General features: G+C 38.0%; 1 protein-coding gene across 4 annotated transcripts; it reads right to left on the bottom strand.

The window, feature by feature from the left end:
- Nucleotides 1-3731: 3731 nt before the first annotated feature.
- On the bottom strand, nucleotides 3732-10295 carry LOC135658697 (probable WRKY transcription factor 2). Of its 4 annotated transcripts, none has more exons than XM_065176161.1 (6): nucleotides 9968-10295; nucleotides 9070-9566; nucleotides 8219-8404; nucleotides 5055-5884; nucleotides 4791-4949; nucleotides 3732-4534 (listed from the first exon to the last, which is right to left on the bottom strand). In XM_065176161.1, exons 1-6 carry the CDS (start codon nucleotides 10248-10250, stop codon nucleotides 3973-3975), a joined length of 2517 nt encoding a protein of 838 aa, XP_065032233.1. In that variant the 5' UTR covers nucleotides 10251-10295; the 3' UTR covers nucleotides 3732-3972. The 4 variants fall into 4 exon arrangements, with proteins under 4 accessions (XP_065032233.1, XP_065032232.1, XP_065032234.1 ...); XM_065176160.1 differs by having other exon boundaries at nucleotides 5055-5887; nucleotides 9968-10294; XM_065176162.1 differs by having other exon boundaries at nucleotides 5055-5887; nucleotides 10021-10294.
- Nucleotides 10296-13891: the final 3596 nt, after the last annotated feature.

Genomic DNA, 13891 nt, shown 5'->3' with positions numbered 1-13891 from the left:
AACATTTAGGTTCATTTATTCTAACGATGTCTGTTTTATCGATGAAAATATAAAAATAAATGGTAAAATATAATTTTAACATTTAGTGGTGGATGATGGAGTCATTGGCATTGGTGGTGGTGGATGATGACATCATTGGCATCAATGTTGATGCAGTTGTCTAATCGCATTTGGCGATGATAAAATCTGCTCTCATCGCAACACTACTCACCTCCGAGAGGAGCGTGCTATTGATCTCATTGTCGCTTTGTATTTGCATCGACCCTAACGTAGTTGTCAAGAGGCAATTGTGTCGACGTTGTTGCATATGGTGGTGAAAGCTGTTACGGCGTCTATAATAAAGATGGTGGCCACCTCATCGTTGATCCATTAGGAGGATTCCAGCCTTGACCCATCCCCTTTTGCATCTACGTTAGCATTGACACGGATGCCGAGTAGTTGTTGCATTGGACATCATGCTTGAAGATATCAGAGGACGTGGCCATCGACCTCGTCTACCTCTACTAGAGCAACCCACCTACCGTGCATGCCAACCTCAAGCCCTCCAACGTCTTGCTTGGCCCAGACTTTGAGTCTTGCCTTGTCGATTATGCTCTTATCTCGTCTCTCCTCCTCCTTCCCTTGGCCTCACCCCATAACCTCATCGCCCCCTCCTCCACTACCTCATCCTCCCTCTTTTACTGCATGCCCAAGTCCCACCTTCCTAAGCCCTCCTTCACCCCTCTCTCCGATGTCTACAGCTTCGGTGTCCTCCTCCAAGAGCTCCTCACCAGGATGACCCCCTTCCAGGACTTGCTAGAGGAGCACGATAACAACATCCCCTAGTGGGTTTGCTCCATGCAAGAGGAGCAAAATGACTCCAGCAAGGACCTCGGGTCATATGGGAATGAGGCATCCAAGGAGAAGCTAACGATGCCGCTAAACATCATGGTGGCGTGCGAGGCGGTCGAGGCAAAGAAGCGATCGCCGATGCGAGAGGTGCTGCGGATGATTAGGGAAGCATGGGTGGTGGTGATGGTCTCGTCCAATAGCAGCGATCACTCGTCAAGGAGGTGGTCGGACACGGTGTAGAGCTTGCCGAGGGAGAATGGATCGGAGGGTGACGGTTGCTCAGCATATGCGTTAGCATCGACGCAGATGCAAAGGGGAGAGGTCGAGGCTGGGATCCACCCGTCGGGTCAATAGTAAGGCGATTGCCATCTTTGTCGTAGACGTCGTGGTGACCACCACCATCTGTATCGATGCAGATGTAGAGCAACGTGAGGTGGGTGACAATGAGGTCGATGATGTGCTCCTCGTGGAGGCAGGTGATGTCGCGATGAGAGCGACCCTTATCATCATCAGAGGTAGCCAGGTAACTACATCAACGTCGACGTCATTGGCACCGTCATCCGCCACCATTGACACCGTCATCCATCAAACATTTAAATTACCTATTTATCATTTATTTTCATATTTTCAAGCCGATGTTATTAGGATAAATAAACCTAGATATTTCACTTTCATGATTATAGAAATGCCAATATAACTTGTTAAAGTATATAGATCAAGAAGCTACAAAGCAATTAACTACATAGGGTGGGGTAATATGTAATTAGTCTAAACTTCATGCTCTCTTGGACTCTTTTTTTCACTGTACCATCGAGAATCATGTAATCCATATGAAGGGCCGGGATGAGATATCTCTGGCTACAAGAGGACGTTTCTGCTGCGTTACACGACAGCATCCGTCCCTGGCGGTGCTACAAATAACGTCGGATTGGGCCCTCCCCTCCCCTCGAGCAATGCAAAGCAGACGGAATTGATTCCCACTTATGCAGCAAGCAACAAACCCTGCTGAATTGCCATTAATTTGTAGTATAGGTTTATCTTTGTCCACAAAATAATTGCCATGTATAGCAGCAGCAACACAATACTCGGCCTAAGCTATAATCTATGAAATAAGATCCATCATAATTCAGCTTAAACCACCTTCTCTTAGGCCACGCCACATGGATCTCATTAAGGCTAGGAGAGGGAGAGAGGGACGGACCCCTTTGGTGGAATCTGAATGTAAAATACCAAACAGCAAAGGCTACTACTACATACAAGATAGAGAAAGATAGGAGTGGTCTTTCGATTGGTGGTGACAAGGCTTCATTATGGACCTTTTAAATCAACTAAAAGGCATAAACTATAATTAATAGACCCAAGGGTCAAGCCAAATGAAATCCTTCCATAAGCTAATAATGATCATAATATTCAAAAGAGATGTCCACATTACAACTAGCTTGATCATTTAGATCACCAAAACAGGTTGAGTTCCAATGAGAAAGGTCTCTTGTAAGACGTTTAAATTTGAAAGTGAAGGAAGCATGATATACTGGGATTAAGCTAGCCTTAACCACATTATGAAAATATTTATTTTTGATCCAAAAAATTTAAAACCAAAAAAGCCTTTTCTACGAGTCGAAGAACTATTAACATTAATAAAAAGGGAACAATTATCGGAACATGTGCAAGAAAGGTGAGTAACTATACATCTATCAAAAAACTGAAACCATCTTAAGTTAGTGAAGACATGATCCAAACAGACACAAATCCTAGCTAAGACCTAATGATTATTTGTTCATGTAAAACTTAGACCCAAAAAAACTAAAATCTAACACCCCAACCGAAAAAACGAGATTTTGGAAGGAGAGAACATCAATATTGCATGAGAAAATCGAATCACCCTATTTATCATGGGCATCCAAAAGATAATTGAAATCCTCTATTAAACACTAGGTAATATCTGCAAGATCAATGAATATCCAAGAAAAATGTATTATAAGAAATCTAAACGATACTAGCATTAACAACCTAAATCAATCATGGTTCAAAATCCTTCTGTTGGATAAATAGCAAGATGTCACCCAAAGCTCCCACCAAGGGCTATGTAAAACTCAACCACCAACGGCCCAATGATCGGATAAGTTCCCTTGTGAGATTTGATATCTCAGTTACCACATCGGTAGGATCCACACAAATCACCCACGGGGAAGATCTCACACTCGACACCCATTGACCAATCATTCTTTCTTAGTATTGACCACAGGTTGTAAATTTGGGCATCCACCTTGCTCACTCGTGATATCAGCCATAGTTTTCATTGCGATTGAAGCCTCGAGGCCAATAGCAGCTACGTGTGCAGAAACAGGGTCTAGCACAATAGCGATGACATCCACTTCCAAATGTTCCTAACGTGAAGTCGAGGCCATAGAATTCACAATCTTCTTCCTCGGGGCAGGCACTGAGACATTCATGTCAGGCAACTCTCTATCCGTCCAGTTTTGATCTTTGGACCATATAAATCTCTTTCCAAAACAAGGACAGAACCAATAGATGGGGCATTAGAGCCAATGGGGTTGCTTCAATAGATTTCTTTGGAACAAAAGTTTCTTGCTATAGAAGAGAACAGGACTTACTGAATAGACAACTTGTTCTTAAACAAACTGGGGATTTACTTACTACATGTCAAAACAAGGTCTCATCAGAACTTGACATGCAGAAGTAGCAGATGGTTTCAATCATATTCGAAGATAAATCATTGGCAAGAAATTGCAGTCTTTAAGAGCTACTGTCATTCAATTAGGCTTTTTTTAACACAATTAACCAAAATCTAAAAGAAAAATGGAGAACAAATTTGTATAGACAATAAAAAAATAAAAAAAAAAAAGTATGTTTCAATATACCTATTATCAGGTCATGTCAACAACAACAAAATGAATATCATAATTCCCATGTTTTTTCTTTGAGAAACACAATGTGAAAACAAGTCCAAATGAATCAAAATATCAAACCTCAACTTTTCGATATCTTGCCATGACGGAAACAAAGTTAACTGAATGCTATAATCGAAAGAACTAAAGAAACTATATTGAAAGAACAAAGAGAAAGAATGATCTTTTCTTCTCGAGTATCCAGAGAAGAAATCATCTTTCCTTCTGTTATTTACAGCTGCGGTCGTAGTGGCAGCCTGCTCATCATCTGATGATAAACCGAAGCCGCATTTGACATGGACAGCACTGAATCTGGCACAGTTTCCTCCTTGGGCTCAAGTTTAGGTATCATATATCCTGCTTCAGTAGGCTGGAGATGAGCCAGATAAGGGTGAACTGGAGGCATAACAGACATCTTCATTGCGGCCATCGGACCCAGTCCAGCCATAGCAAGGTTTGTCAAGCCTGGTTGTCCCAATGCAAAAGGGAAGCTGGTTGTTGATCCTAATTGTTCTCTTCCCGGGAAGTTAAATGCATTCAGAGCCGTGTGGCCATCAAACCTCACAAAGCAGTCTTGGGTTGGCTCAGGTCTTTGTTGAAGGATATGCGGTTGAGGAGCTGAGATGGGTGCTGTGTTGGAGGGAGCAGAGTTTATGTGACTGTTGCTTCTTGCTGCTGGGACATCATGATTATGCTTTCCTTCATATGTCGTAATCACTGACTTGAGATCGTGTGAGGCTCTCTCTATGTGCTTCCGAACCATGCACCCTGGATTGGTGCACTTATAATAACTCCTATATCAAAAGAATTGCTTCTTTCATACTTTTTTCTCCAACACCAACCAAGAAGAAAAACATAAGAAGGGCAAAACCCAATGAACCAGTCTCTCACCAATGTGGAGTCTGGGGAGAGTAATACATGCAACCTTACCTCTATATTTGGAGAGACTGTTTCCGAACCAAGAAGAAAAACTTAAAAACTTCTATATGAACTAGAGTTTCTATGTGACCGTAACTTGAAGTATAACAAAATTATGATAATAGAAGGTACCTTGGGTTTGGATTTCCTTTGACAACCTTTTGTCCATACTTGCGCCAACGATACCCATCATCCAGTATGTCAATCTCACTGGTTGTCTGAACGACCACTCTTGGTTCACGAACTGCTCTTGAAGCTGCACTCATTTCAATAGCACAAGCATCCAGCTTCCTGAATCAGAAGAGAGGAAACCAAACAACTATACATCATAGTCCTCAGACACATAAGAAATGACAAAACTGCAGAAAGTCGACATTGTTGTAACAAAAAATTAACCTTCTTTTTGACTCAGTCTCATCTCCCTCGCCGTCACAACCAAGTGAGACACTGCCATGGGTTGCTCGATCGTCCTCTTCTTCATCATTGGACAATGTGGATGAAACACCAACAACATCAGGGGATAAATGAGTACCATCTTGAATCCGTTGCAAGGCGTTAGAAGGGTCACAGCATTCAGCAGCAACAGGTGCAGATGAAGTTGCCTCCAGACCATCCCCCAACCATTCTTGGCCTCCATTACCATTTTGTGAGCTTCCTTTTACAGGCTTGCCATCTAAACTTGTTTGTGAACCAGGTTGTTCCGATTCATTAATCTGAGGGTCATTGAATGGGTGAGATGAAGGAACTCCAGACCGGCGATTTACATGGGGTTTTGGGTGATTGTGGGCACTCTTGTAGACTATCTCAGTGATATGGCCTTCGTGAGAGCGCTCCACCTTCTTCTTCACCTGACAATTTGGGTGAGTGCATTTGTAATAGCTTCTCGGATATTCACTACCCTTTACCTGTTTCTGCCCATATTTTCTCCAATTGTAACCATCCTCAGCTGGAGTGCCAACAGTTGTAGAAAGTTCTCCTCTTAGATCAGCATCCCCGTCCTCCTGGTCATCGACGGCCGGAGAATGGTGACTTGCCACTAATGAGTCACTCATTCTCTGGTTTAACAGAATATTATTGTTGATATCTTTTCTGTCAGGTGGGAAAGAAAAACCAGCCTGAAGATGGATATCATGTTGATTCTGGAAGTTCACACTGCCAGCTTCTATACTTCTTGATTGTGTAGGCTTTTCTGGTCCGGTTGACACTTCCATGCTTGGTAACTCCTGCTGCTGGTCAATATAGAAACAGCCTTACAAAAATTGCTACTGAAAACAATCAATGAAATGGCATAAAAAGAGTTAAAATACTGATATAGATATTTGTAAGCTTGGATGGATCTTATTTTGTCAATGTACTCAGATTTGTACAAGAATCATGAGTGATACTCAAAGAAACTATGAAAGCTAAGACTAGAAGCTATTCCAATACATTTTCAGGGTTAGTAGGAAGATGTCCATCATCAATATATACAAAAATATCAGAAGTATAATCGAGAACTGGCTGTCACAAATGTTGCATCAACCCTGTTGTATATTGACTAGATTATATACTTGATAAGATAGAGCTGAATATGTCTTATTTGTATTTAGCTATCTCCTCGGAGGCCTAAACACAATGCAAGGACACACCTAAAATAGTAATCTAATGGTGGTGTATCAGACTCACATACCAAAGACTGAAGGTTCAAAGCCTTATCCAATAATTTCTTTTTACAACTGAAATATTGGTTTCATGGTGTGGCAACCACACTTATCAAAGGTTGGAGGTTCAAAACCGCATATGATAATCTTTTAAGATATCAACTGGCTTGACTAGTATAACAAGATCCTGGGATCCAATCCCGTCTTTACCACTTACTTTTGTGAAAAATAATAAAACACTTGCACATGAAATGGGGACAATTGGGCTTCTACATAGAATAAGGACCAGAAGCACAAATAACAAAAACTAAATGAAAATTCTGTTACCATCAACATGCCATCACAAGACGTTATAATACATAACAAGAGCAAAGAACACCATTCACGAAGCTTGCAAGAGTGTGCCACAAAAGGGGAAATCAATATGTATTTTAGTTAAAACTCTACAAACCATGATATGCACCATGACCAGCCAAAGTCAAAAGATCCACTTTTGTTTGGAAAACCATAGTGTAGCTTTACATTAAATGAAGTTCAATAGTAACAACAAGCATGATTATTCCTCCAGCAAATTAGAATAGACAATCGAAAGAATGTCTAACAAACACGTCCCAAGATATCTCCCAGCAGGAGAACAAATTTCACAAACTTAAAATGTTGGCTTGCCTCAAGAAAAACAGTATGCCCCTTGATTATTTTCCATAATCATCTTCAATAACTTCTAATCTGCCTTGTTTTTGAATGCCAGCACAGGCATAAACTAAAAGAAAGAAACCATATGTTCATAGCTAACCAGGCAGAAAAGTGCTTCTTTCGAATACCGAATTTCAGTCTGTAAGTTATTTGGTCATATCAACCAAGTTATTCCATTTCCTATCAGTAGGAGAACTTCTTAAGTTAACAAATCACAAACACAGTAGGCTATGTATGGAAGAAACACAATAGTTTGGTTTGAACAGCAGCAATAATCAATAAAATATATAAAGAGATACTTCTATACAGAGCTTTCCATAAATTAATCAAAAAGCAGGAACACAGTTTTCTACAATGAAATACATATATGAGTTGACCTTGACCAACACTATCTGGCAGCAGTCAACAAACACAGAGAAATGAAGAAAAAATATCTATAGACTAGAGCCAAACACCTGTTGTCTAACTGAAAATTCAGACACACATTTTAAGCAGCATATCTCCAATTTGAGGCATTTATATTGTCCATGATTATAGCAGAACAAAGAGACTGATAAATAAAATAGATACAGCCTCCTTGCTGAAACATGTGCCATCATAAACTTACTTGGAGTGTGAGTAGAGCTAAGAGCCTATGACCTGGATCCTATCAACTCAAAAGTTAATTGTGGGTTTCAAGTCAAATTCAATTCTATTGAAAATGATCAACAATTCTCAAAGCCTACCAATAAAAGATCATATAACTTTTGAAGCTTTTTAACAAGTGCATCAAGTAGGTTAAGAACAAGTTTTGACGGAATAGAAGAGAAAATTGAAGCATTAAAAGAAAACAACTCTTAGTATGAATGCATCTAGGAAATATTTAGGTCAACATATTCATATCAGTGATTGTTATGATCTACATCATAAATTCAAGCACAAGTATCCGTTATACTTTTTAATTTTTTTAGTCTAACAGAAAGCACAATAATCCCAAATCACATGAATTTTGGTTTTTAATGTTTTAAGCATCATATATTATGTCCAATAGAGCATATTTTAGTTATGAAGACCCCATGATGGTTCATTCAGTAGGATTGAGGCTGCAACCCTAACAATATGATTCTAGATCTTTTTTGTACATATCTATAGTGATGGAGAAAAAAAAAACTATTTGTGGAGGCTTAAAGTATGTGATGAATCAGGGGAAAACTATAGCAGCAACAGAATTCTTATTCACCACATTACCTTTGTTTCAGAGCTTGAAAGATTTAAGTGTGATTCTGGAGGAGGCTTAAAGGCAAATGCTTCTGGAATGTCTTCAAATAGGTCATCTTCACTTTTAGTAGGGTCTGATGAATCTGAGACCAGGATTGGGTTTGAAGCAACATTTTCTCCAAACTGGAACTTGCCTGTAGTCGGAGATAGTTGAGCCTAGAAAAATAACAATCAAAAGTAAGGTACAATGGGTTCAACCCAATATGTCATTTCAATTCACCAATAAACTAATAACAGATCTCTTGTGCCCTTGTTACTTGTGTCATTTCATCAGTTCAACACAACATAAGATGTACAGCACCAATATGGTAAAAGTTTTTGTTTATGTATGCAATAGTAAACACAGTTTGAACTAGCAGAAGACTTGGACTTAAAGGCTGTGTGCGACATCACATGATTCTTGAGTAGAATATGATGATTGCCCTTTTCTTTTTCTTTTTCTTCGCATAATGTTTATTCAAACAGATGATTTGTCAGTCTGGCTATGTATGAATTGCTCGGTTACTCGGTGGTGATGAAACATTATCAAATGAAGAAAGATAAATGCCAGAATCTAATTTAGGCTCTTCCTTAATTCACTGGACAAAAACTGATTCCACATAACAACCCATAAGAATTTTCTATAAGAATGTGGATCTGAATGACATTGACAAATGCATGTATCCTAGCCCGAAACCATATGAACGTAGTAAACCTGTAGATTGTTCTTCTTGTCACTCTTCAATTGCTGATCTTAATTTAATACTCATATATCCAACTTTCTTAGAATGTCTTCTAAAACTCATTACAATGCATAATAAATTCAAGGCGTGATATCTTACCATAGGATCAGCAAGAAAAACTGGAGACTCCAACAACATGGTAGGACTAAGACCCGGCGGAATCGTCAAATAAGGGGAATGGATATCTGAGTGTGAAGCCATGCTGGCCGGTGGAATACCAGCTGTGTCAAGCTTGGGCACATTAAACCCTTTTCTTGTGGCCATCCTCTCAGCAAGTCCTCCAGAAGAGCTTGATATGGGAGCACCGAACAATTTGGATTGCAGTGAGAATTCATTCGAGTCATTGACGCCAGCCTCACCCTCTTCTGCTTTTGTGCTTGGGCCCATACTTTGGGTTTCAGATTTCCATGAAGGCCCCACATTTCCATTCTCTGCCAAGAAAATTGAGAGTGACTTCGAACCAAATTCGTCATTCGAAGAGTTCGATAGGGTTCTTGAGCCGGAGTTTGGAGGTGGCCAGTATTCGATTGTGCAGCTATTGTCCTCTGTCCCAGCCATGAGTCTTTTGCTTGATTCAGCTTGAAATCCTGTAAGATCTGAGTAGATAGAACAACAAAAGTACATTATAACCGGATCACGCTTATGAATAAGTTGCAGTAGAATTTAGCTACCTACAATCCCACCATAGAAATGCAGGTAAAAGATAAGATTTTGAAGGATTTCCAGCTGCGCAATCAACGAAAAAAGATCGGAATTAAACAAAAGATTCGAAATTTAGGAGATTATAGGTACACGAAGCTCAGCTTAAAACAAAAAGAACCCCGAAATCGAAGAGAAGACGGCAAAAAGCTACGAACTTTACGACGAATTGAGACCCAGCAAGTCCAAATGAACTACCAAAAGCACACAAAATCACGTCTTTGAAGCAAGAAAGCAAATCAGAAGAGAAGAATGACCGGCAAAAGGAAAAGGAGAGGAGGGAGAGGCTTTAGCAGACTATCTAATGATTGGTCCTCTTCGACACGGATACAGCAGGGGAGGCAAACGTACAAGAGACAGAGCTCTATCAATCTTCTTTCTCTGCCTTTGGGGAAACCCACAATTCCCCCAACAGATCTCTCTGCTCTCTCCAAAAAACGAGAGAAAGAGAAGGGGAGGGCGGTTTGACCGGTAAAGGGAGGAGAAGAGCGCGCGAGAGAACCACGAAATAGGAAGGATTCGTTGGCCTGAAGAGAGAGAGAGAGAGAGGAGCGCATTTGATGCAGAAAGAGCTCTTTCATCTGTTTGTTCCTTCTTCCTCTCTCTCTCTCTCTCTCTCTCTCTCTCTCCTTTTCTTGGGTATATCATTGAGCCATTTGCTCCACGTAATATTTGTCCATTTACGATGTTAATTTCCTCACAATTTTACATTGACATACACTACTTGAAATTAATCCTTTAATTTAAATGGGTTATATATTTTTAAATGATTTATCCTTTTTTTAGACACTTTTAGTTCCTCAAATTTAGAAAAAAAAAAGCCTATAAACCTTTTCTTAATCCTCTTAAAATTGATGTAGATATTTGTCCCAACTCTACATAGGTAATCAGTATTTATTTGCTTTATTACCGTATATAATTCTTTTTTATTTCATGGATTTGAAAGAACATTTGAATGTAACAACCAACAACATTGAAAATAGAGACGAATGAAATTAAGTTATAAGAACGAATGTACTACTACTGATATGAACTTAGGTATTTTAGATTTATGATTCAGGGATAAGTAAATTAATATGTTAGTTATTCTGTTAGATTAAATTATGATAAATAGTATCAAAACTAACCTATATAAAAAAAAAAAAAAAAAAAGATAAGCAATGTGGATGAGATATGCACATCCTTGACGAAATCATCACACGTGGTTGAGATCATCACACAACCATCGTTATATTGGTTATATTGGTCATCGTTGACGAAATCAAGTTCCTAAGTGGTTGAGATCATCACACATCCTGTTTAATCTCCATTGTAAATGAAGAAGAAATGAATTAGATTATAAGAACTTGATGAATAAATATACTATCATTAACTTAGTTTACGATTAAACTAATAAATTAATGTTACCATTATTTGGTGAGGTTGGGTTGTGACAAAGCAAGTGATTAATTATTGCAACCACTGAATGGGAAATGTTTGGGGGAAACAAAGAAAGCATATCAATTTTTTCAAAGTAGAATTAGACAAGACTATGATTCTTTCTTTCTTTCTAACTTGTCTTGATCATTTCATACTTGATTTGAATAGGTGGAAGGACTATTACTCGTATGCTATGGTTCCACAAAGCCAAAACTATGCGAATGCCAAAGAGGTTATTAAGGCTTGTTTGAAAAAGAAGAAGAGATTTCTCTCTTCTTCACATTGTAGTTGTATGATTCACATTTCAGTCTTCTTCGCATGAAACCATTTGCCACCTTTCTGTTCCCAAGACTTTCTTACGTCATTGTCTTAACCACCTTAATTTGTTGTTGTTTAGTTTAGCTTGAAATTGTTTGTCAATAAAAAGCTGTTGCATTTCTTGGGTTTTGGCATAACAAATCATTTGCAGAATAATATATTGATTTATTTAAAGTGTCTTTTGACTTTCTCTGAAATATAATATATATATATATATATATTATATTAAATTCTCTTTATATGTCTTATTCATAGCTGAAAGCGAATGGTCGTCAACATCATCACTCCGTCCCCTTGGAATGTTGCTTTAAGCTTGAAATCTGACCACCTAAGACACTCTTTTTTTTTGTGCCTAGGAAACAAAAGGGCCAACACAATTTCCTAGTCAATATTTTATTTGAAAGTCTATGCCTATGTTAGCAGGAGTTGCTTTTAATCACTGCAAAGAATGAAGTACACACTGTTTCAATCACAGTGTTAAAAGAATTATCATTAATAAGAATAACATGGGGGTAATTGAGAGAATTATGTAAATCAAATATTTGGGCACCACATCTGTAAGTCTTCGGCAGAGATTTTGATTGGATGATGTTGATCCCAAAATGTTAAGATTTTAAGCAAAAGATCAATATATATATATATTTAACTCTAATGCCTCTATTCAATGTAGACTTGTTATGTGAAGCTAAGTCTAAATGGATGAATAGTAGTCAAATTAAGAAGATATTATACAAACATTAATTGAACATCCGATGCTATAAGATTTGAATTCTTAACCTTTCATATGTATGTCATGATAAATATTGTGATCGAATGATCATTGATCTCAAATGTTTAAGCTCATATTAAAGTCTCAATTTATATCTCAAGTGAGAAGAATTTATCATAAACAAATCACACCGTCATCTCCGTTTCTCTAAATATTATGTTTTTCATGATGAGTACCTTAAATATTGATATGATAGTTATGTACTAGATCCATTTTAAAACTCATATGATATAGTTTGAAATCTCCTTCACTTATTTTACTCTTAAATTATTTATTTAATTGATATATATATATATATATATATATATAATACTTGAAATATTAGATCTATTTATTAAAGATTGAGAGTTTGAAACCTCATTAAACATATATTTTTTTGAAAGGTTTCAACAAACTTGATTGATAGAGAGTTTATCAAATCATGACAAAGCCTTGGGATCAAAACCAAATTTAGAGATGGTGTGATTTGTTACTTATATTTTGTAAAAAGAAAAGGGTGTACTCGGGTAGTTACTTCATGAGTTGAGGGTTTCAAGCCTCTCATTCTTAACTTCTTCCAAATAGATCTAATGTATCCAAATGATATCTGAAAAAGATATGTCTAAATGATGAGCAATTTATTTTGAGTTTTCTTAATTTATGTGCGAGAATAAACCTACCGTGGAGTTAAAAAGTCATATTGGATGTCAACATGGCAAAATTCATTGCCATGTTTCTATCAAATCAAAATAAAATATTTTTATAATCGTTCAAATCAGAAATATCTTCCGATACGATGTCTTCACATGATAATGATAAAAGGGATCATAACCTTTTCTTTTTATGCTCTATTTCTTTACTTCGTCTCGATCACATGATGATATAAGCATCGGAGGGAGGAAGATGGTTTATGTGGACAAGGCAGTCTCGTCTGTTCCAAAAAAAAAAAAAATTGGTTCAGGATGTGTTCCTTTCACATAAAGAATGGAATAGATTAGATGGGTTTCAGTCATCCACCGTGGACGGACTTGATCGTAAGATTATGTGCGCACTGTTTGCTTGTCTTCGATATCTGTACATGTCGATGGAAGCCGAAGCAGAGTCGGGAGTTGTGTGCGCTTGGATTAGTAAAGCTTGCAAGAGATGGGTTGAAGCCTCTTTGACATTGGCAGTCGGACGAGCATATTAACCTTTACACAACAAACAGAATACCGCTGCAGAATCCGTGCATCTAAATTAATGCAACCGACTTGAGGGGGATGTCGACGTCGAATCTCAAGCTTGATGTGACTTCCAAATGTAATAATAGGATATGAACGTGGAAGAAAGAAATGAGCTACCACGATAATGATAATGAAACCGCACGAACTCTCAATTATCTGGGATTTACCTATAAATCTTTCCTTCTCGAGATAAATAAAAAACTATATGTTAGTTTAAAATATTTAAAGTTTTATTTACAAATTATATTAAGATTTGTTTAAGTTCTCCTGTATCTCTCATTTTATTAATCAAATCTTTGGATGCAATTCGGTCGAGCCTTCGTAGTAGTAGGTCGACCCTCTATCGTAGCAGGTCTTCAGATTAAGGTTTTTTAACTTACATGACTCGAGCACCATTCATCCAGACCCTCTATCGTAGCAGGTCTTCAGATTAAGATTTTTTTATTTACGTGACTCGAGCACCATTCATCCAGACCCTCTATCGTAGTAGGTCTTCAGATTAAGGTTTTTTGAC

The sequence above is a fragment of the Musa acuminata genome, unplaced genomic scaffold, assembly GCF_036884655.1.
Source record: "Musa acuminata AAA Group cultivar baxijiao unplaced genomic scaffold, Cavendish_Baxijiao_AAA HiC_scaffold_412, whole genome shotgun sequence".
In the NCBI taxonomy this organism is placed as follows: Eukaryota; Viridiplantae; Streptophyta; class Magnoliopsida; order Zingiberales; family Musaceae; genus Musa; species Musa acuminata.
The sequence above is the reverse complement of the archived record's forward strand: the minus strand, read 5'-3'. Positions and strand labels throughout refer to the sequence as shown.